The sequence below is a fragment of the Myxocyprinus asiaticus genome, chromosome 33, assembly GCF_019703515.2.
Source record: "Myxocyprinus asiaticus isolate MX2 ecotype Aquarium Trade chromosome 33, UBuf_Myxa_2, whole genome shotgun sequence".
In the NCBI taxonomy this organism is placed as follows: Eukaryota; Metazoa; Chordata; class Actinopteri; order Cypriniformes; family Catostomidae; genus Myxocyprinus; species Myxocyprinus asiaticus.
The window spans coordinates 6873247-6894115 of record NC_059376.1 but is presented as its reverse complement, the minus strand read 5'-3'; the positions used below and the strand labels follow the sequence as shown (position 1 = coordinate 6894115).

The 20869-nt window shown below is 37.8% G+C and overlaps 1 protein-coding gene across 2 annotated transcripts in view; it reads left to right on the top strand.

Moving 5' to 3' along the window:
• The window catches only part of LOC127424726 (dipeptidyl peptidase 9-like), a 48731-nt gene extending 28118 nt beyond the window's left edge, over positions 1-20613 (top strand). For both annotated transcript variants that reach the window (XM_051670148.1, XM_051670147.1), the window contains exons 9-21: positions 2332-2393; positions 2479-2579; positions 2984-3161; positions 4865-5024; positions 5151-5230; positions 5323-5475; positions 7250-7385; positions 7483-7628; positions 10864-11010; positions 12376-12528; positions 13299-13441; positions 18178-18289; positions 19978-20613. In XM_051670148.1, coding sequence (XP_051526108.1) covers positions 2332-2393; positions 2479-2579; positions 2984-3161; positions 4865-5024; positions 5151-5230; positions 5323-5475; positions 7250-7385; positions 7483-7628; positions 10864-11010; positions 12376-12528; positions 13299-13441; positions 18178-18289; positions 19978-20070 — 1664 coding nt within the window. In that variant the 3' untranslated portion in view covers positions 20071-20613. The remainder of the gene's footprint in view (positions 1-2331; positions 2394-2478; positions 2580-2983; positions 3162-4864; positions 5025-5150; positions 5231-5322; positions 5476-7249; positions 7386-7482; positions 7629-10863; positions 11011-12375; positions 12529-13298; positions 13442-18177; positions 18290-19977) is intronic.
• The last annotated feature ends 256 nt before the right edge of the window (positions 20614-20869 follow it).

Genomic DNA, 20869 nt, shown 5'->3' with positions numbered 1-20869 from the left:
TATAAATGCAATCCACCACGTTGGCCACTACTAGGTTTAATGCAGGAGCATAAATCAGCTTTTAGTCTCAAATTGAAATTATTCGGTCTGAATCAGTCTAACGAATCACACTCATTCTGAATCAGTCGTAGCGGTTCTTGACTTGGTCACTAAAATGCATGTGATTATTTTCGTCAGGTCAAAACTGGAAATAAACCAATAATTGCTAGTGTTTTGTGTTCTTAAGGTTTGTGATACTTGAATTACTGTAAATACTGACTGGTTGTTCATACGACAACGTGTAGTTAAAGGTGCTATATGTAATATTTTTACTGTACTAAATCATAAAATTACCATAATATATCATTAGAGAATTAGGAAACATGCTAAGTTGAAGTACTGGCTTCTCCGATAACAATGCTACAGCCAGTATATTCTACTTTGAAGTTTCCATTCCGGGCTGGATTTCTGTTTATGTTCTGGCCTGTGTGATCCCACCCACTGCCTGCTCACCAACAGTATTTCGACACCACCGGGTTGCCAGATTTGAACAAGTTTGCAGGCAAACAACACTGCGTGCTGCAGCCATGGAAGCCAGCAAATGAACTGGATCAGAGATAACAGATTCCACCCGACCTAAAAAGCCTCGCCATCCATCTAATAACCACCATGACCAGAGGTGTAGTAAAACAAGGATAAATATTGGAGATACCTTTGGAAGATGGAGACAGCTTAAAGCCCAGAAATCCTTCAAAACGGATGCTGAGTTGGCTAATTTGCATGTCAACATTCTGGCAGCCCGCATGAGATTAGAGTCTGGGGCGGGGCAGACAACTCTCCAATATTTTGAATTTGGACTGCAGTACCCATTTCAAACGCTTGTTGTCAATCTTATAGCACCTTTAAAGATGCACATTCACAACAGAGTTTTGTTTTAATAAATGGTACTTGTAAATAAATAGATTTGTTAAAGGGATAGTTCACCCAAAAATTTAAATGTACTCCCCCTCATGCCATCCCAGATGTGTATGACTTTCTTTTTGTTGAACACAAAGATTTTTAAAAGAATATCTCAGCTCTGTGGGTCCAGACAATGCAAGTGAATGGTGACCAGATCTCAGAAGGTCCAAGAAGGACATAAAAGCAGCATAAATGTAATCCATACAACTCCATATCTTCTGAAGCGATATGCTGTAGGTGCGGGTGAGAAATAGATCAAAATGTAAGTCCTGTTTTACTGTAAATCTCCACGTTTGACCAGCCCCAACCAGTAGGTGGCTGAATGTGAAAGTGAAAGTCACTTCCACACCAAAATGGGAAAGTGTGGATTTATAGTAATAAATGACTTAAATATTGATCTGTTTCTCACCCACACCATCATATCTCTTCAGAAGATATGGATTTAATCACTGGAGTGGTATGGATTACTTTTTCCTTGATGATCTTTTTTGGACCTTCTAAGATCTGGTCACCATTCACTTGCATTGAATGGACCAACAGAGCTGAGATATTGACCATGTTTACATGCGCTTAAGAAAACGGTTTATTCCAGGGTTTTAGCAGAAAGCGGCGTTCTGAAACGTCATGTAAACAAGAACGCTGATTTCCTTACGCCGTTTAAGGGATTAAGAGAAAGCGGTTGACACACCTAGGTTTCTCTCTGCAAACGCGGCTTAATGGGCTCATTTAAATACATAAGCGGCATTCTGATGGGTGTTTGAAGAGCGCGCGTGCGTAGAACAGACCAGAACAGACCGGATAACAAATGTCATAGGATGGAGCCCAACAACATGTCAACACAGTAGAAAGAATTCAACATTTCTGTGAGTACAGTGGGAAAATCACATATACTAGGATAAACTATTCCCATTTATACACACAAATGTAAAATATCGACTGTCCCTAATGTCTGCGCTAGTACATTGGGGGAATCCCGGAGTTTTATGGAAGAGGGAAACCCCAAAACTGCATCACAATTCAGCTGCAGGTTGTGAAACAAACACAGCAACAACTCTGGAATATCTGGAAATAAAGTGAATCAACAGAGAGTAAAATAGTGAAGTCTTCCTCGGATTCCAGCAGAAGAGAGAAAGTCATACACATCTGGGATGGCATGAGGGTGACTAAATGATGAGAGAATTTTCATTTTTTGGTGAACTGTCCCTTTAAGGAATCAGAATTGATATAATAGATACTAGTTACTCTTTATGGCTTATATATCTGGAAAAACACACATCACTGTATTCAGAATAATACAAAAATTTCACTTTCTTGTATTGTTTGGGATAAACTGTATTTTGTCAACGGAGATGTTCTCACGGTTTATGCTAATGATTCTTTCTATGCTTTTAGGAAGTAAAAACCCTCAAATTAGCCTAAAACTAGCAGAGATTCGAACTGACCAGCACGGCAAGGTAGGTGCCCAGTGCCATAGCAAGTTTTTGTTGTCTTTAGGCCTGGTTAAGAGACTTATAATGTGTGTGTGTGTGTTTTAAATAGATTATTAGCACACAAAACAAAGAGCTTGTTCTCCCATTTACAACACTCTTTCCTGGGGCCGAGTACATCGCAAGAGCTGGATGGACAAGAGATGGCAAATTGTAAGTTCCAACCAATAAATGCTTTAAAGGAATATTTCACCCGGAAAAAAAAAAGAACAGTCTTTATCTACTCATTTTATGTTAACAAGATACTTGGAAGAAATTCCATGGAACAAAAAATGAGAAATGTTTTATGTGAGGAAAGACCAAAATGTAAGTTGTTTTTTTGCAGAAAATCTTCCCCACAGCGTTAGCTCTCAAATCTTATTCATGTATTGCACATGCACATATTCAAATTTGTTGCATTACAATAAGTTACAAGGCATGTGAAAATCTTTGGTGTTTGAAGTCACACCTAGTGCAACACGTTTTCACACGGCAAGTTTGTACATTATCATTGTAAGTTGTACAACAGTTGAGCATGGTTCTAGGTTCACTGGTTTGTTGAAATGGTCTCCTTTCAGTGCTTGGGCAGTGTTTCTGGACCGCAGTCAACAGAAGCTGCAATTAGTGCTTTTACCGCCCGCGCTCTTTATACCTGTGGGTGTGGACGACCCGCAGTGGGAGGAGCATGTGGAGGCCATGCCAGAGGGAGTGCAGCCCTACATCATCTATGATGAGCTTACTGACATCTGGATCAATGTAAGACCCTTCAGTGATACTAAACAGTAGGGATACACTCATATTGAAATTTTGGATGATACCAATAGTAATTATTTTTGTGTGCGTGTAAGCTGATAACCAATATTTATAAACAAAATGGCTGATAAATAATTTAAATCTATTTTGTTTCTTCTGACATAGAGGAAAAAAAAAAAAAAAGAGTATATCTAGATATAACAAAATCTGGATCTAATAGCAGCTGAATCATATCAACACGGATAGCTAAAAAATGCTAATATTTCCTCATACTAGAGTTTATCTCTCTTTTATATATATATATATATATATATATGTGTATATATATATATATGTGTGTGTGTGTGTGTGTGTGTGTGTGTGTGTGTGTGTGTGTGTGTGTGTGTGTGTGTATACACACAGACATAGATTATTTTATGTTCAGATGTCCGATTACCAAAATGCCCAATCAGCATTAATCTTGTCATTAATCTCAATATAATTGACGAACATTTCGTTGACGAAGGATTTTTTGATTTTATCAATGATAATAAATTACCTCACACTAACATAACATATACATATGTGACATTATTCAATGTCCACAATTAGTCTATGTCCACAACATGTAAGGGGTAATGTACTGCCTGTTGTTATCGCAAAAATAAACCAAGAGAGTTAGATCAGGATCTGACGCGAAGGTGTCTAGTATCACCCTGAAGGGGTTTATCGCTGACTGTACGTTATCCTGCTTATTACGTGACTACTAAGTAAATAAATAAATAAATAAATGGACATAAATATAGATTTGCATTGAAAATATGTAATTATTTTAGAAGAAATAAGTCCCTGAACAGCTGAAATTCCCCTCTGGTTTGCTTCGGAGTTGTCGGACTGTTGGTGTTTATTTTGTGAAATTGATCGACTGACTCATTATCCTGCTCGTTACAAGACAACTTGGCAAATAAATAAAGAAATGGATATAAAACATTGATTTGAGTTGAAATTATTTTATTAGCTTAATTGTAGAGATCGCACAGTGATCCGGAAAACAGGAAAGATGACTCGCAATACCCGGATGAGCAGTCTGATAAGTATTAAACTCCAGATGTGCAGTTGTTACTCAGAGATATCAGACCACTAGATGGCGCCATTGACCAATCAGAATCAAGTACTCCAGAGCGCCTTGTAATAATACAACTTGCATCTGCACAGACATTGAAGTGAATGAACAGGTGAACTTAAACTACGTTATGTGCTAGTCAGATTGCTTCGTGAACACGCTGTTTCCTTAACGTGCTACACGTAACGTAATATCCTAACTGTCAAAATGTGAGGAATTCACAAAAGAAGTAAATTTGACTAAAATTAATGGATATTGACAATTTACAGGACATTTTTGTAAAAAGACAAAAAATTATTGCAAGTAAAAGAATTGAAAATTCATACTTTGCACAACCAATTTTACAACCATATACATAATACAAACATATAAAATGCATTATAAATAATAATTATATCATTGCATTGTAGCATTGCACTGTAAAGTTTTGTGCGCAGTGTGCCCTGTTGAATACTGCATATTTTGGCAAATGTTAATCTTCTGGTTTTATATAGAAAACAGGAAAAATTGCGTATTGCACACAGTACATACTGTATACTGCAGAAATAATATGGTAATATGCTTTTCTGAACGTAGTGCTCAAGAGTCTTCTTATTCCCAATAGGTTCATGATATCTTCTACCCCTTCATTCAAACAACTAATGACAAGATCACCTTCTTGTGGGTGAATGAATCACAAACAGGCTTCTGCCATTTGTACAGAATAACCAGCCTGTTACAGCCCGGCTGCCAGCAGTGGTCCAGAGAATACAGCCCTTCAGAAGGTCAAGCAAGGCACTTTAAACATAACCTTGTGTTTCTATCCGGATTCCATCATAAACACACACAGATACAACTTAATTCATATCCTAACGTGAATGGCTTTCCCCATATGTTTTATTTGTGTTTAGATGATTTCAAATGCCAAATAGAGGAGGTGGTGGCTTTGACCAGTGGAGAGTGGGAAGTGTTGGCCAGACATGGCTCAAAGGTTTGCTATGCCGCTATTCCAGGAAGTCGATATACAAATAATTCCTCCACATACTGCCATTCTTAACACTGTGTGTTTATCTTGACATGCAGATCTGGGTAAATGAAGATAGCAAGCTAGTGTACTTCCAGGGCACAAAAGACACTCCCCTGGAGCACCATCTGTACGTCGTGAGCTACAGATCTCCTGGAGAAATCGTCAGACTCACGAAGCCGGGCTTTTCTCATAGCTGCTCTGTTAGCCAGGTATGTGTGTGCTGATGCTACAGAGATGTCTTTTAAGGTCTGTTCATCCCAAATGTGATGCGACAAAACCAGGGGCGTAGGAACGGTCTGAAAAGGGGGGGGGGGTGCATATTCTAAATGTCATCAGCCTCTCTCTTCACACTCTCTTTTGAGAATGTGTTTTTTTTTTTTTCTAAAAATATATGATATCACTTGAAAGGAAGCATATCAACTGAACTAGTAAGAAACATCAGCATTTTTTTAATAATAGAACTTTAATAATTAGAACTAAAATGTAGCAGCCATGTATGAATAGAAATGAACAAAAAATTTAATAATTTAATGACTGCTGTCAAACATTTGTCCTGTCAGCCAGAATCATAGAATGAAAAATACTTTTTTCTATAATAGATATGCCACAAACATCACCATTACCATTCATCAAAATTCAGTATCATGGCCAAACAAAAGATGTGGAAAAGTCAACGAATAGCAGTGTTTAGATGTATACTGTGACATAAGATTATTGTTGTCACACACAGGACCCTATGAAAGAAATCCCAAATGTCTGTCCCCTTCAGGTTTTTGGCTGGTAGTTGTACATGAGACAAATTGGTCATTCAGTTTTTCAGTGAAAAAGACTAACAATAAAGAGGTCTGAGATTAAAAACTCACTAAAAGTTACCAAAAATGTCTTCATCTGTTTAACAATATTAACTTACATTAGTCAAAGTTGACTTCTCTCTTTGCTCACGTCTTGTCTCAGGTAGATTGCATATTGTCAACAGTTCAGCGTCTGCCGCGCTAATGCCTGGCAGGCTGTTGGACTGACTCATTAATATTAATCACGTTGTCTGCGTACACCGAACTGATTTGCTGAATCAAAACAGGGACTGTGACGTGAGCACTAGCCCACTGCCGAAGCAGATTTACTTATTTCTAAAAGTGAGGGGGACACATCCCCTCCAGTTATAATGGTTGCTACGCCCCTGGACAAAACAGTGTTGGGGAGTAGTTAACTAAAAGTAGCCATGCTATTAACTTGACTAGATCCCAGATTTTTCAGTAGCGTGATTTTTCAGTAGCGTGACAGTAATTAAGCTACTTTCACAATAGTATAGCTTTTCCAGACCCCTCTGTCTCTCTCATATCGCGCTAGTGAAGCCAAATCATTAAAGTGAATCAGTTCTTTCAAACAGTTCATGTAAATGAACTGATTAAAATAAATGATTCACTTATATTTAGCATTGGGAATTACGATTTATTTCAGTGAGTTGGTTCGTTCGGATGCTTTATGTAAATGTATCAGAACTTTTTATTGCTGAATTAAATAATGTCATCTGATTGTTATATATCTGAAAACATTTTCTTCTTTAATTAGCTTTAATGTAGTTAGCTACTTTTTGTTAGTAGCTTTTGGTGTAGCGAACTACTTTTAAAAGAGTAGATTTATTGTAGTTGAACTACTTCAAGTTATGAGTAGCTTGTAGCTTGGGAGGCTATAGTTTCAAAGTAGCTTTCCCAATGCTTTGTCAAAACAACGCAAATCACATACAAAAGTTGCAAACCTTTTTATTTATTCATTTTGTTTTTTGCAACAAAACAGTTCTCTCCGAAGTTTGTGAATTTTCATTTCAGCTTGTATTCTTATTTCTTTTAGATCTTGTCCTACAATTTTGTGCTGTCAATTTTCTATTGACATGTGACCTTTCTCTGTTTATTTCTTAGACCTTTAGATATACAGTATGTCTGTGTAACAGTCTTTTTTTCATCCCTCCTTTCCTTTTCAATTTAGAACTTTGACATGTTCATTAGCCACTACAGTAATGTCAGCACCCCGGCGTGCGTTCACGTCTACAAACTGACGGGCTCTGACAGCGACCCTATACACAAAGAGCCGGAGTTTTGGGCGAGTTTGATGGAGGCAACAGGTTAGACCCGAGCCGTGAATGTGCACGCACACTGCAATACTGTAGATGAGTAACTGATACCCTAACAACATGTTTGGCTTGTATCTGTGCTGTGCAGGTTGTCCAGCTGATTATGTTCCTCCAGAGATCTTTAGCTTCCCTGCCGAGTCCGGCTTCAGACTGTACGGAATGCTGTACAAACCACACAACCTGAAACCAGGCAAAAAACACCCCACTATCCTGTTTGTGTACGGGGGTCCACAGGTTGGTTTGGATGAAAAGTGACTCTTGAAAGAATTTCTTTTTCTTTACCTATTATAGGGATGGGCAGTATGACCAACATCTTCTATCACAGTACCTGTTGACATCACAATATAGTTAATTTTAGTGGAAATTAAACCCAGAAATGTTTTATATATTGCATATTTAATAATCCAGTCAGTTTAGTACATTCCTAATTTGATTTTCTTTTTTATATTTTGAACTTGGATGCAAACCAAAAGATGAGTAAAAATTAGGGCTGTCAGTCGATTCAAATTTAATCAAATCACTTACATGATATATGTGAATTATCGCATATTTAAGTATTTATTGAAAGACCCCACCCCCCCAGATTTGTTTTATTAAATATGTAATGATTAAATAATTATTAATAATTATATTTAAATACTTATTATATACACGATAAATATAAAAAATAAAAAATAATATCTGATAAAGTCAGATAATTAAAATACAATGCATTAATGTAGCAGACAAATACAGAATTGATTAGGCAATATAAAAAGGCAATATATAATTTTCATGTTATTGAACATAACTCTTTGCAGTTGAACTGTCCACTGTAGAGTTATTACAAGGGCTTTTCTAAGGATGCGTGTATGTACACCTGTCCGACGGAGCTTTTAAGTGTCTCACTTTGGTTGCGCTGTCAAACACTGTTTTAGGTCGCCGTTTCAAGGTAAACATGGTTTAAAACTTAGAAAAACAAGTCTCGAGATCTCTGCATTTAAAATAGCGTTCCATCCAGCTGTTTGAACACAAGAATGTGTCCTCATCTTGTGCAGTCTGCTGTCAGTAACTGTGGTTTGTTGCCTGTACAGCTAGATTTGCGCTTACTGCCCCCTGATGAAAACATAAAGGTTGTACTTCTAGCTTGAATTGCTCCGATAGTAAGAAATATTCTTTTATTATGGTCCAGGGGCATGATTACATGAGTGAATTTTTGTAACACATGGATTTTTTATAATTTATTTCACTGAATTAACATGATACATTGACAGCCCTAGTCATAAACGAATAAGTCTGGTATCAGTGCAATAACAACTTTACATTATGAGTTAAAAACTAAAGACTCAAAGTAGTAAAATTTGTATTATAAAAAACGGATCATTCTGACTCTAAATTCTGATGGGATGAGCTGCTTTTGATGCCACTGAAAAATAGGTGATATACAGCCACCTGTTATCACACTTTAATTGAATTTGGCATTGAAGCAAGTTGCGATGTTGGTCTGCAACCGTAAACAACTAAACTCCACTTTGAGTTTTGACCTAACAACACCCTTTAATAAGTTATTCCTCATCACAATATAAGCATAATATTATAACTTTCATCTGCACATATAATGATACAAATGAAAAGCTGAACTTGAACTAAGTTACGTGCTAGTAAAAATGCTTGCTTTGTGAATGTGTCGTTTTCTTAACGCACTACACATCAATACCCTAAACTGTCTAAACATGAGGAATTTACAACTGAGTAACTTGTAAAAAGAAGCTAATACTTCAGTACAGTGCATCCGGAAAGTATTCACAGCGCTTCACTTTTTCCACATTTTGTTATGTTACAGCCTTATTCCAAAATGGATTAAATTCGTTATTTTCCTCAAAATTCTACAAACAATACCCCATAATGACAATGTGAAAGAAGTTTGTTTGAAATCTTTGCAAATTTATTACAAATAAAAAACGAAAAAAAATCATGTACATAAGTATTCACAGCCTTTGCCATGACACTCAAAATTGAGCTCAGGTGCATCCTGTTTCCACTGATCATCCTTGAGATGTTTCTACAACTTGATTGGAGTCCACCTGTGGTAAATTCAGTTGATTGGACACGATTTGGAAAGGCACACACCTGTCTATATAAGGTCCCACAGTTAACAGTGCATGTCAGAACACAAACCAAGCCATGAAGTCCAAGGAATTGTCTGTAGACCTCCGAGACAGGATTGTATCGAGGAACAGATCTGGGGAAGGGTACAGAAAAATTTCTGCAGCATTGAAGGTCCCAATGAGCACAGTGGCCTCCAGCATCTGTAAATGGAAGAAGTTTGGAACCACCAGGACTCTTCCTAAAGCTGGCCGCCTGGCCAAACTGAGCGATCGGGGGAGAAGGGCCTTAGTCAGGGAGGTGACCAAGAACCCGATGGTCACTCTGACAGAGCTCCAGCATTTCTCTGTGGAGAGAAGAGAACCTTCCAGAAGAACAACCATCTCTGCAGCACTCCAGCAATCAGGCCTGTATGGTAGAGTGGCCAGACGGAAGCCACTCCTCAGTAAAAGGCATATGACAGCCCACCTGGAGTTTGCCAAAAGGCACCTGAAGGACTCTCAGACCATGAGAAACAAATATTGAACTCTTTGGCCTGAATGGCAAGCGTCATGTCTGGAGGAAACCAGGCACCGCTCATCACCTGGCCAATACCATCCCTACAGTGAAGCATGGTGTTGGCAGCATCATGCTGTGTGGTTGTTTTTCAGTGGCAGGAACTGGGAAACTAGTCAGGATCGAGGGAAAGATGAATGCAGCAATGTACAGAGACATCCTTGATGAAAACCTGCTCCAGAGCGCTCTGGACCTCAGACTGGGGCGAAGGTTCATCTTCCAACAGGACAATGACCCTAAGCACACAGCCAAGATAACAAAGGAGTGGCTCCGGGACAACTCTGTGAATGTCCTTGAGTGGCCCAGACTTGAACCCGATTGAACATCTCTGGAGAGATCTGAAAATGGCTGTGCACCGACGCTCCCCATCCAACCTGATGGAGCTTGAGAGGTCCTGCAAAGAAGAATGGGAGAAACTGCCCAAAAATAGGTGTGCCAAGCTTGTAGCATCATACTCAAAAAGACTTGAGGCTGTAATTGGTGCCAAAGGTGCTTCAACAAAGTATTGAGCAAAGGCTGTGAATACTTATGTACATGTGATTTTTTTTTTTTTTTTTCTTTCATGTTTTTTTTTATTTTTATAAATTTGCAAAGATTTCAAACAAACTTCTTTCACGTTGTCATTATGGGGTATTGTTTGTAGAATTTTGAGGAAAATAATGAATTTAATCCATTTTGGAATAAGGCTGTAACATAACAAAATGTGGAAAAAGTGAAGCGTTGTGAATACTTTCCGGATGCACTGTATATTATTTATATGCTATTACAGTATACCTGTTGTTATGCCACTGGCCATACTATTAACATGTTTGCTTGTACTTATTTTTAGGTGCAGTTAGTGAACAACTCCTACAAGGGTGTGAAGTACCTGCGTCTGAACACGCTAGCGTCTCTGGGTTATGCGGTGGTGGTCATTGATGGACGAGGGTCATGCCAAAGAGGCCTCAAATTTGAAGGGGCCTTAAAAAACAAAATGGTAACTACAACTGACAGTATAGTCTCATGTAGCCAGACATTTTACTTTTGGCATAAAATCTGGTCCACATATTCTGGCAAAGAACTGCACACTTAAACAGGAAGAGGTTGTTTGACAGACATGTTCAACGACCAGAAGCATTTAATTTTGTTCATGGCGTGATGTATTTGATTTTAAATGCAAATCTCTCAAGTTATTGACTTCAATTAAAGGTAAATATATCATACCACACAATAGATTGTATAGCTTACTAGAGATTGAACAATAATGGTTTTTATGTTAGATGCGTTAGATATTTTTGTGTTTAAGTGTCTGATAAATCATATTTATAACCGATTTTTAATTCTTGTTTTATTTCTGCTTTAAGGCACATTAACAGCTTAATCATTTATCACTAACCTCTGGTAAACTGTATTGCAATACTAAATTGGGTCTACAAAGTATTAATTTGACTAGTTTTACTTGAAATACATACTTGTTCAAAGCACCTCAATTCATATTTAAAATGTGAAGTATTTTGTGTTCAGTTTTATCGGTAAACGCAATATTAATGGGATAGATCTCCTAAAAATGAAAATTCTCTCATCATTTACTCACTCTCATGCCATCCCAGATCTGTATGACTTTCTTCTGCATGAAGATTTTTAGAAGAATATCTCAGCTTTGTAGGTCCATACAATGCAAGCGAATGGTGACCAGAACTCAGAAGGTCCAAAAAGGACATAAATGCAGCATTAAGCAATCCATAAGACTCCAGTGGTTAAATCTATATCTTCAGAAGCCGCATCATAGGTGTGGGTGAGAAACAGATAAATATTTAAGTCATTTTTTACTATAAATCTCCACCTTTGACCATCCCCAACCAGTTGGTGACTGAATGTGAAAGTGTAGATTTAGAGTAAAAAACTACTTAAATATTGATCTGTTTCTCACCCACACCTGTTACAGTATATCGCTTCTGAAGACATGGATTTAACCATTGGAGTCGTATGGATAACTTTTATGCTGCCTTTATGTCCTTTTTGGACCTACTGAGTTCTGGTCACCATTCACTTGCATTGTATGGACCTACAGTGCTGAGATATTCTTTTAAAAATCCTCAATTGTGTTCTGCAGAAGAAAGTCATAGATATCTGTGATGACATGAGGGTGAGTAAATGATGAGAGAATTTTCATTTTTGGGTGAACTATTCCTTTAAAGAACTGATAACCGATTAAGTGTAAATATCAGTTAAAAATATAGGTCAAAAATAAAGGTCAACCTGATTACCAGTCTATATCTATAGGTTACCTATATATATATATATATTTATACTTACTCTTTCTCTGTCTCTCTTTCTCTTTCTGTCTCTTTCTCTCTCTCAGGGTCAGGTAGAGATTGAAGATCAGGTGGAGGGGCTTCAATTTGTTGCAGAGAAGTACAAGTTCATAGACCTGAGTCGTATTGCCATCCATGGCTGGTCTTATGGTGGTTTCCTCTCTCTCATGGGTCTCATTCACAGGCCAAACATCTTCAAGGTGAGATACACAGCTGCCACAATATGACATCTTAATTTTAAAGGGATAGTTCACCCAAAAGTAAAAATTCCATCATTTACTCACCCTCAAGTTGTTCCAAACCAGTATGACTTGAATATGACCAAAAAAGAGATATTATGCAGAGCTTCTCTTTCCAATGCAGTGAATGTGTAGGCATGTGTATTCATTTAATGAATACAATGAAAGCACCATAAAATGAGTCCATACAACTTTTATTATTTATTATTAATAAATTCATATGTTAGTTTTCTATGAGGATTTTCAAATTGTAGGTCATTATACACAGAAAAAGGTACTGTAATTTGATCACTGTGACTTTATGGGACAGAACAGCCTGGAAATTCTTCTAAACCATTTATTTTTGGTGAACTGTCTCAATCCCACCCATATACATTGAGAAGAACACGGACTTACTTTCACCAGCAGGTGGCATCTCAAATCAACAAGAGATAAATGCTTGAATTTTTCTTTATATGTACTTACTAAAATGTCATGACACATCAATTCAGTTGAAACCTTTTTTTTTATGCCTTTAAAATGGAATTACCAAAACAGAATTTCACATCTGCATTATGGAAATAAGCAACAAACTTTTTCAATCGTTTACTCTTTTTGAGACTAAGATCAATAGCTGTATTGCTTTGTTCTCGTCAATGTTTTAAGATCTGTTAAGCAAGTTGCATTCAGATATTTGTATGATTAGTGCTTCGATCAAGTGTGGAAGATAAAGTTCTCGTTGTGTGCTCCAGGTGGCCATAGCAGGGGCTCCTGTGACGGTGTGGATGGCATACGATACTGGCTACACTGAACGCTACATGGACGTGCCTGAAAATAACCAGCAGGGCTATGAGGCTGGATCTGTGGCGCTGCATGTCGACAAACTTCCCAATGAGTAAGTTACTCAGGGTTCCCATTTGTCCTGGAAAACCTGGAATTTTGCAATGCAGATTTCCAGTCTTGGAAATGTCATGGAAAATACCTAAATGTCCTGGAAAATAATTATTTTAATAATTTAATAATAAAAATATTTTAGTATAATACAAATTTTGATTTATGTCTCTGACAAAGTTTTTGTACAAATATTGATATAGTGCATTTTTTTCCATTCCAACACTGCTGTAGTGTTAACTACAAAAACATTTAAGTTATCTAAAGTTTGTTGAGTAAATGTTAGATAATGACTGTCAGACCACAGAATTCTTTTATCTTTTTTTTTTCTTTCTTTTTTTTTATGAATTCACTCCCCGAGGTGATAGCATGGGGATGCGGCCTTTACACCTCCGTATGTAAATTCATTTTCAATAATTCAATGATCCGAGTCTGCTTATAACGCCGTAACCATATGTAGGGGCCCTGTGATTTCCATGATGCTGAAAACACAGATTAAATCACTGAATCCAGTCATAAAAATTGCATTTGCTATAAAATGTGGAATGTCACGGAATTTGACACATTTGGGACAAAAATTAGTGTTTGAATGTACAATTAATCAAATTAAAATCGTGATAAGTGTGATTATTGAACCGCAAAAGGCTGCGATTTAATAAAAAAAAATATATATATATATTATATATATAAAATGTACATGTGCTGCGTGCTTCAAAATGAATGTGTGAAGCTGGATGCTCATATGCTTAAAACCACATCATGAGCATCACATGTGCTCTGGGTGTGTAAATGTGTGTTGTAGATGACCGTGAGCAGAGTGCTTTGAAGTGTGCAGCACATACAGCCTTTATTTTAATATGGTTTAATAATCACACTGGGACATGTGAGAAACTAAGTCAAACACACAGCACACATCAACACACAGAAACACCAAAATAAAATGAATGCGTGTAATGGGGAAAAAAGATGTTTACTGCAATTCAATAATTATAATAATGTATTAAAGCAATGTCACATCTGTGACGTTCTGATGTGCAGCACTTCATTTGACAAAAAAAATCAAATGAAAAAAAATTCCAGTGTTGTTTCGGATTGTGCTGAGGATTTTGAAATCACTTCATTTAATAAAAATAATGCAATGTTATGTTGAAAAATGTAATAAATTAAAATAATTATCATTTAAATCACAAATTACTTTTATTGTCACACAACCATATGCACAAGTGCAACAGTGGGTGAAAGTCTTGGATGCAGTTCCGAGCAACATAGCAGTCATGACAGTGATAAGACATATACCAATTTACAATAAACATCAGATTTACACAACACAATTTACATCTCTAATGTACACATAATTACACAACACAATAATAACATACAATGTACAGTATACAATACACACAATATAGAACACACATACACATAATATAGAATACACATACAATAAAAATAGTATATATAAAATATACAGTAGGTTGTATTGTACTGTATTGACATTCAGGCTGTCAGTTGATAGTCAGTTGCCAGTGTGTTGTTAAAAGAGAATATAATTTATGACAGTCCGGTGTGAGATAATAAGATTAATAAAGTGTAGTGCTGATGTATGTTGATCGTGAGAGATCAAGAGTTCAAAAGTCTGATTGCTTGGGGAAAGAAGCTGTCATGAAGTCGGCTGGTGCGGGTCCTGATGCTGCGATACCACCTGCCTGATGGTAGCAGTGAGAGCAGCCCATGGCTCAGGTTACTGGAGTCTTTGATGATCCTCCAAGCTTTTTTTCACACACTGCCTGGTATATATGTCCTGGAGTGAGGGAAGCTCACCTCCGATGATGTGTCTGGCAGTTCGCACCAGCCTTTGCAGGGCTTTGCATTTGTGGGCGGTGCTATTGCTGTACCAGGCAGTGATGCAGCCAGTCAGGATGCTCTCTACAGTGCTGGTGTACAACCATGTGAGGATGTGGTGGTTCATTCCAAACTTCCTCAGCCGTCTCAGGAAGAAAAGGTGCTGATGAGCCTTCTTCACAATGGCCTCAGTGTGGACGGACCATGTGAGTTCCTCAGTGATGTGGACACTGAGGAACTTGAAGCTGCTGACTCTCTCCACCGGTGCTCCATTGATGGTGATGGGACTGTGTACTCTGTCTTTTCTCCTGAAGTCCACCACAAGCTCCTTTGTCTTGCTGATGTTGAGGGAGAGGTTGTGCTCCTGACACCATCTCTGTAGGCTGTTTCATCATTGTCAGTGATCAGACCTACCACCATCGTATCATCAGCAAACTTAATGATGGCATTGGAGCTGTGTGTTGCCACACAGTCATGTGTGTATAGGGAATACAGGAGTGGGCTGGGCTCCAGTGTTGAGTGTCAGTTATGAGGAGATGTTGCTGCCCATTCTAACCACCTGGCGTCTGCTTGACAGGAAGTCCAGGATCCAGCTGCACATCGAGCTGTTTAAGCCCAGAGCCTGGAGTTTCTCATCAAGCTTGGAGGGCACTATGGTGTTGAATGCTGAGCTGTAGTCTACAAACAGCATTCTCACATAAGTGTTCGTTTTTTCCAGGTGGGAGAGAGCAGTGTGTAGTGTAGATGCAATGGCATCATCAGTGGAACTGTAATGGGTCCAGTGAGTGAGGCAGCACAGAGCAGATGTAATCTCTGATTAGCCTCTCAAAGCATTTGCTGATGATGGGGGTCAGAGCAACAGGACGGCAGTCATTTAAGCAAGTGATTTTGGATTGCTTTGGTACAGGCACAATGGTGGACGTTTTGAAGCATGTGGGGACTACAGACAAGGAGAGGAAAAGGTTGAAAATGTCTGTAAAAACACCAGCCAGTTGGTTCGCGCATGCTCCGATGACGCAGCCCAGAATGCCGTCTGGACCCGTGGCTTTACAGATATTCACCCGTCGGAAGGATTGGGTTACATCCGTTACAGAGACAGAGAGCGAACTAATCTCTGTAGCTACGGCCGCGAGAGCTCTCTCTGCGAGGGCGGCGGTATTTCCCTCGAAACGAGCATAAAAAGTATTAAGCTCATCCAGGAGAGAGGCAGCGGTGTTCACGGCGGAGTTTTTATTCCCTTTGTAGTCCATGATGATATTAATTCCCTGCCATATGCTTCTAGAGTCGGTGGTGTTGAACTGTCCTTCAATCTTGTCCATGTACTGGCATTTTGCTGCTCTGATAATTTTGCGGAGGGCATAACTGGCTTGTTTATGCTCCTCTGCGTTCCCGGACGCATCGCTCGAACATCGCTATTAACCCATGGTTTCTGGTAAGGGTAGATCCATATTGTTTTGGTCGGAACAACGTCCTCTACGCACTTTCTGATGAAACGCGTTACGCTATCAGCGTAAACCTTGATGTCATCATCAGAGGCGGACCAGAACATCTCCCAGTCCGCGTGATCAAAACAGTCTTGTAGCGTAGAATCTGATTGGTCCGACCAGCACTGGATCATTCTGAGGGTGGGTGCTTCCTGTTTCAGTTTCTGCCTGTAAGCGGGCAGAAGTAGAACGGAAGAGTGGTCTGATTTGCCAAATGGTGGGCGGGGGAGAGGTTTGTAGCCATCCCGGAAGGGAAAGTAGCAATGGTCCAAAACCCGGTCCCCTCGTGTGTTGAAACTGATATGTTGGTGGTATTTTGGTGCGACTGATTTGAAACTGGCTTTGTTAAAGTCCACGGTCACAATGAATGCGGCCTCAGGGTGCACGGTTTCCTGCTCGCTTATACTCCCATACAGTTCCTTGAGTGCCCGGTCTGTGTTGGCTTGTGGCAGGATGTACACAGCGGTGATAATGACCGCAGTGAATTCCCTCGGTAGCCAGAATGGTCGACACAGAAGCATGAGAAATTACAGATCTGGAGAGCAGAAAGACTTGATAGAATGTACGTTCCTCTGATCACACCAGGATTTGTTGATCATAAAACATACACCACCACCTCTGCTTTTACCTGAGAGGTCTTTCGCTCTGTCCAATCGGTGCACGGAGAACCCTGCGGGTTCGATGGCTGAATCTGGAATCTCCGCAGACATCCAAGTTTCTGTAAGGCAGATAATGCAGCAGTCCCTCGTCTCTTGATGAAAAGAGATCCGCGCTCTCAGCTCGCAGAGCTTGTTGTCCAGGGACTGAACATTTGCCAGTAGAATACTGGGTAGCAGGGGTCGATTTGCACAACGTCTTACTCTGATGAGAACGGCGGCTCTATTTCCCCTTTTCCTTCTGCGTTTCCACGGCTGGGCAGCCCAGACAAAGGGCTCCACTGGCGTGTTTGTAAACAGCATGTCGGCATTGAGGAGTTGGAAGTCCGGTTTTTGGTGTGCAATTGCAGAACCAATGTCCAAAAGTGTTTGTCTGTCATATACAATAAGGCAGACAACATCCAAGACATTGCATTTGCTCGGCACAAAATGTCATCTTGCTGATTGGCTCCTTACATAAAATATAAAACATTGCCTGGAATTTGTGTTAAAATACGTGTCGCATTTTTCCCCATGTATTTTAGCAAAGTAAATGATGTTCTGACATGGTAAATCTCTCCAATTCCATCAAATCATTAGATAACTGCTCAGACAAACATTCATATTCTAAACCTAACAGTGCATTTAAAAAAAATCTCAGATCCATATGTTTCTAACTGTTCACCTTTGTAGAATCTAATTTCAATCCCACAATGCATTATTACAGCAGTTTCTGCATCTTTCACTGCAGTAACCACTTTGTTTTTTTCTCCCCTTAGGCCAAACCGGTTACTTATTTTACATGGGTTCCTTGATGAAAATGTGCATTTTTTCCACACCAACTTCCTAGTGTCTCAACTCATCCGTGCAGGAAAGCCATATCAGCTACAGGTTGGGAAAAAAAAACTATTTCTATAGAAATATTTCCATTCTGAGGTTTAAAATCTTAAATGTGAATTTCTGTGCTTGGTTTGCAAAGATCTTGCAACAATGAAGCTAATATTACACAAGACTTCAGTTTATAATCTAACATTGGTTATATGATGGAGAAATGGTCTATATTATATTTAGGGCTATTATATTTAAAAAAAACTTTTTATTGAATTACATGAAATGCTGATTAATCAAATTTATAAATGTTAGTTGAGAAAGCCCTAAAATAAAAATTATTCAGTTTACGTATAATGATTGAATAATTATATTTAAATAAATATAAATGTATTTAACATTATAAACATAATAATCAGATAATTAAAATGCATTACATTATTGTGGCAGACAAGAAAAAGCATTGATAGAGCAATATATAAAATAATATTTAAATAATTAATCACACTGAATTTACGTGTTAAATTGACAGCCCTAATTATATAATATTAATTGCAAAAATATATATTTAGGATTTGCATACATGTTTTGATATCAAAATATACAGTATATTCATATTTTATCAAATTATTTCAGGTTTACCTATCATTATATATATTATTTAAACAAAAAATTTTAATGGGAGTATTTAGTTTGCACACATTTTGCAATATTGAACTAATATAACACAAGCCTTACTAATTGTGACAGACTTCAGTTTATATTCTAACATTGATTATATGATGGAGAGATTGTCTAAATATTATATTACAGTACAAACACAAAAGAAAAACTATATAAATGTCATGCATGCCTGAGCATACATTTACATTTAATATATTCAGACTGAGTTACATTGTCATGTTTGCACCTCATAATATATATATATATATATATACACATACACACACAGTATACACTGATCAGCCATAATATTAAAACCACCTGCCTAATATTGTGTAGGTCCTGCCACATAAATATATATATATATATATATATATATATATATATATATATATATATATATATATATATATAAATGTATATATATATATATATATAAATGTATATATAATACACACACACACACACACACTCTACCGGTCAAAGGTTTTGAAACACTTGACTGAAATGTTTCTCATGATCTTAAAAATCTTTTGATCTGAAGGCGTATGCTTAAATGTTTGAAATTAGTTTTGTAGACAAAAATATAATTGTGCCACCATATTAATTTATTTCATTATAAAACTAAAATGTAATAATAAAAAAAAAAAGTTTTTGAAATTGATGACTTGGACCAAATAATAAAGAAAAGCAGCCAATAAGTGCCCAACATAGATGGGAACTCCTTCAATACTGTTTAAAAAGCATCCCAGGGTGATACCTCAAGAAGTTGGTTGAGAAAATGTCAAGAGTACATGTCTGCATATTCTAGGCAAAGGGTGACTACTTTGAAGATGCTAAAATATAACACAGTTTTGATTTATTTTGGATTTTGTTTAGTCACAACATAATTCCCATAGTTCCATTTATGTTATTCCATAGTTTTGATGACTTCACTATTATTCTAAAATGTGAAGAAAAAAATTATAATAAAGAATGAGTGTTTCAAAACTTTTGACCGGTAGTGTGTGTGTGTGTGTGATATAATACATTTATAAAGGATTTTTTTCAGTTTTTCCTCAAAATTTTGTGATATGTCTTCTCAATAGATCTACCCCAATGAGAGACACAGCATCCGCTGTCCTGAGTCTGGAGAGCACTATGAGATCATGCTACTATACTTCCTCCAGCAGCACCTCTGATGAGGACCTCCTCCATTCACTGCCCCTGACCCGCCTTCTGCTCTCATGCACTCTTTCTGGAAAGAGTGTCTTTGCAACAGCCACATACAGACAGTATCCCCAAACAAAATGTAATTTGCGCAAGTCGCCACACTTTTAACAGGAAGAACACATCCAACAAACGGAGAAGAGGCTGGTAGCTCATTACCCTCATTAAACGGATCTCTTTATTTTATTTTGAATAATGTGCCACATCGACATTCTTTTCCAACTCCCCTTGAAACACTGATTAAGTTGCCAAAATGTGTCTTTATTTTTAAAATTTCTAGTTAGTGGCTCTATCAGAACACTGAGACTGGATTTCTACATGCACATACAGACATGCTCTTATCCTGTCATTTAACTTAAGCTCCTTCAGTTCTATGATTGCAGTCGTGTTTCGGTCCTACATGAATTCCAGCACCACTGTCAGCCACATGAGTGTGGCTCTCACACAAGGACACATCACACTACTACCTGCAGTTCATATTTTAAGTGTGTATTAAAGGAACATATTTTTTATGACGTCCTGGTCTGTTATCATTGGTGCGAACTTTTAATCAGGTAGATTTGTATTAATTTAATTTTCCGGGTTCAATACAAGTTAAGCTAAAAAAATAAAATAAAAAAAGCTCAGCGTTTTATGGCATAACGATTATTACCTCAAAAATAATTTTGACTCATCCATCTTTTTCTTTAAAAAAAAAAAAAAAAAAATCGAGGTTTCAGTGTGGCACTTAAAATGGGAAATGGGGCCAGTTTTTGGAGGGTTTAAAGGCAG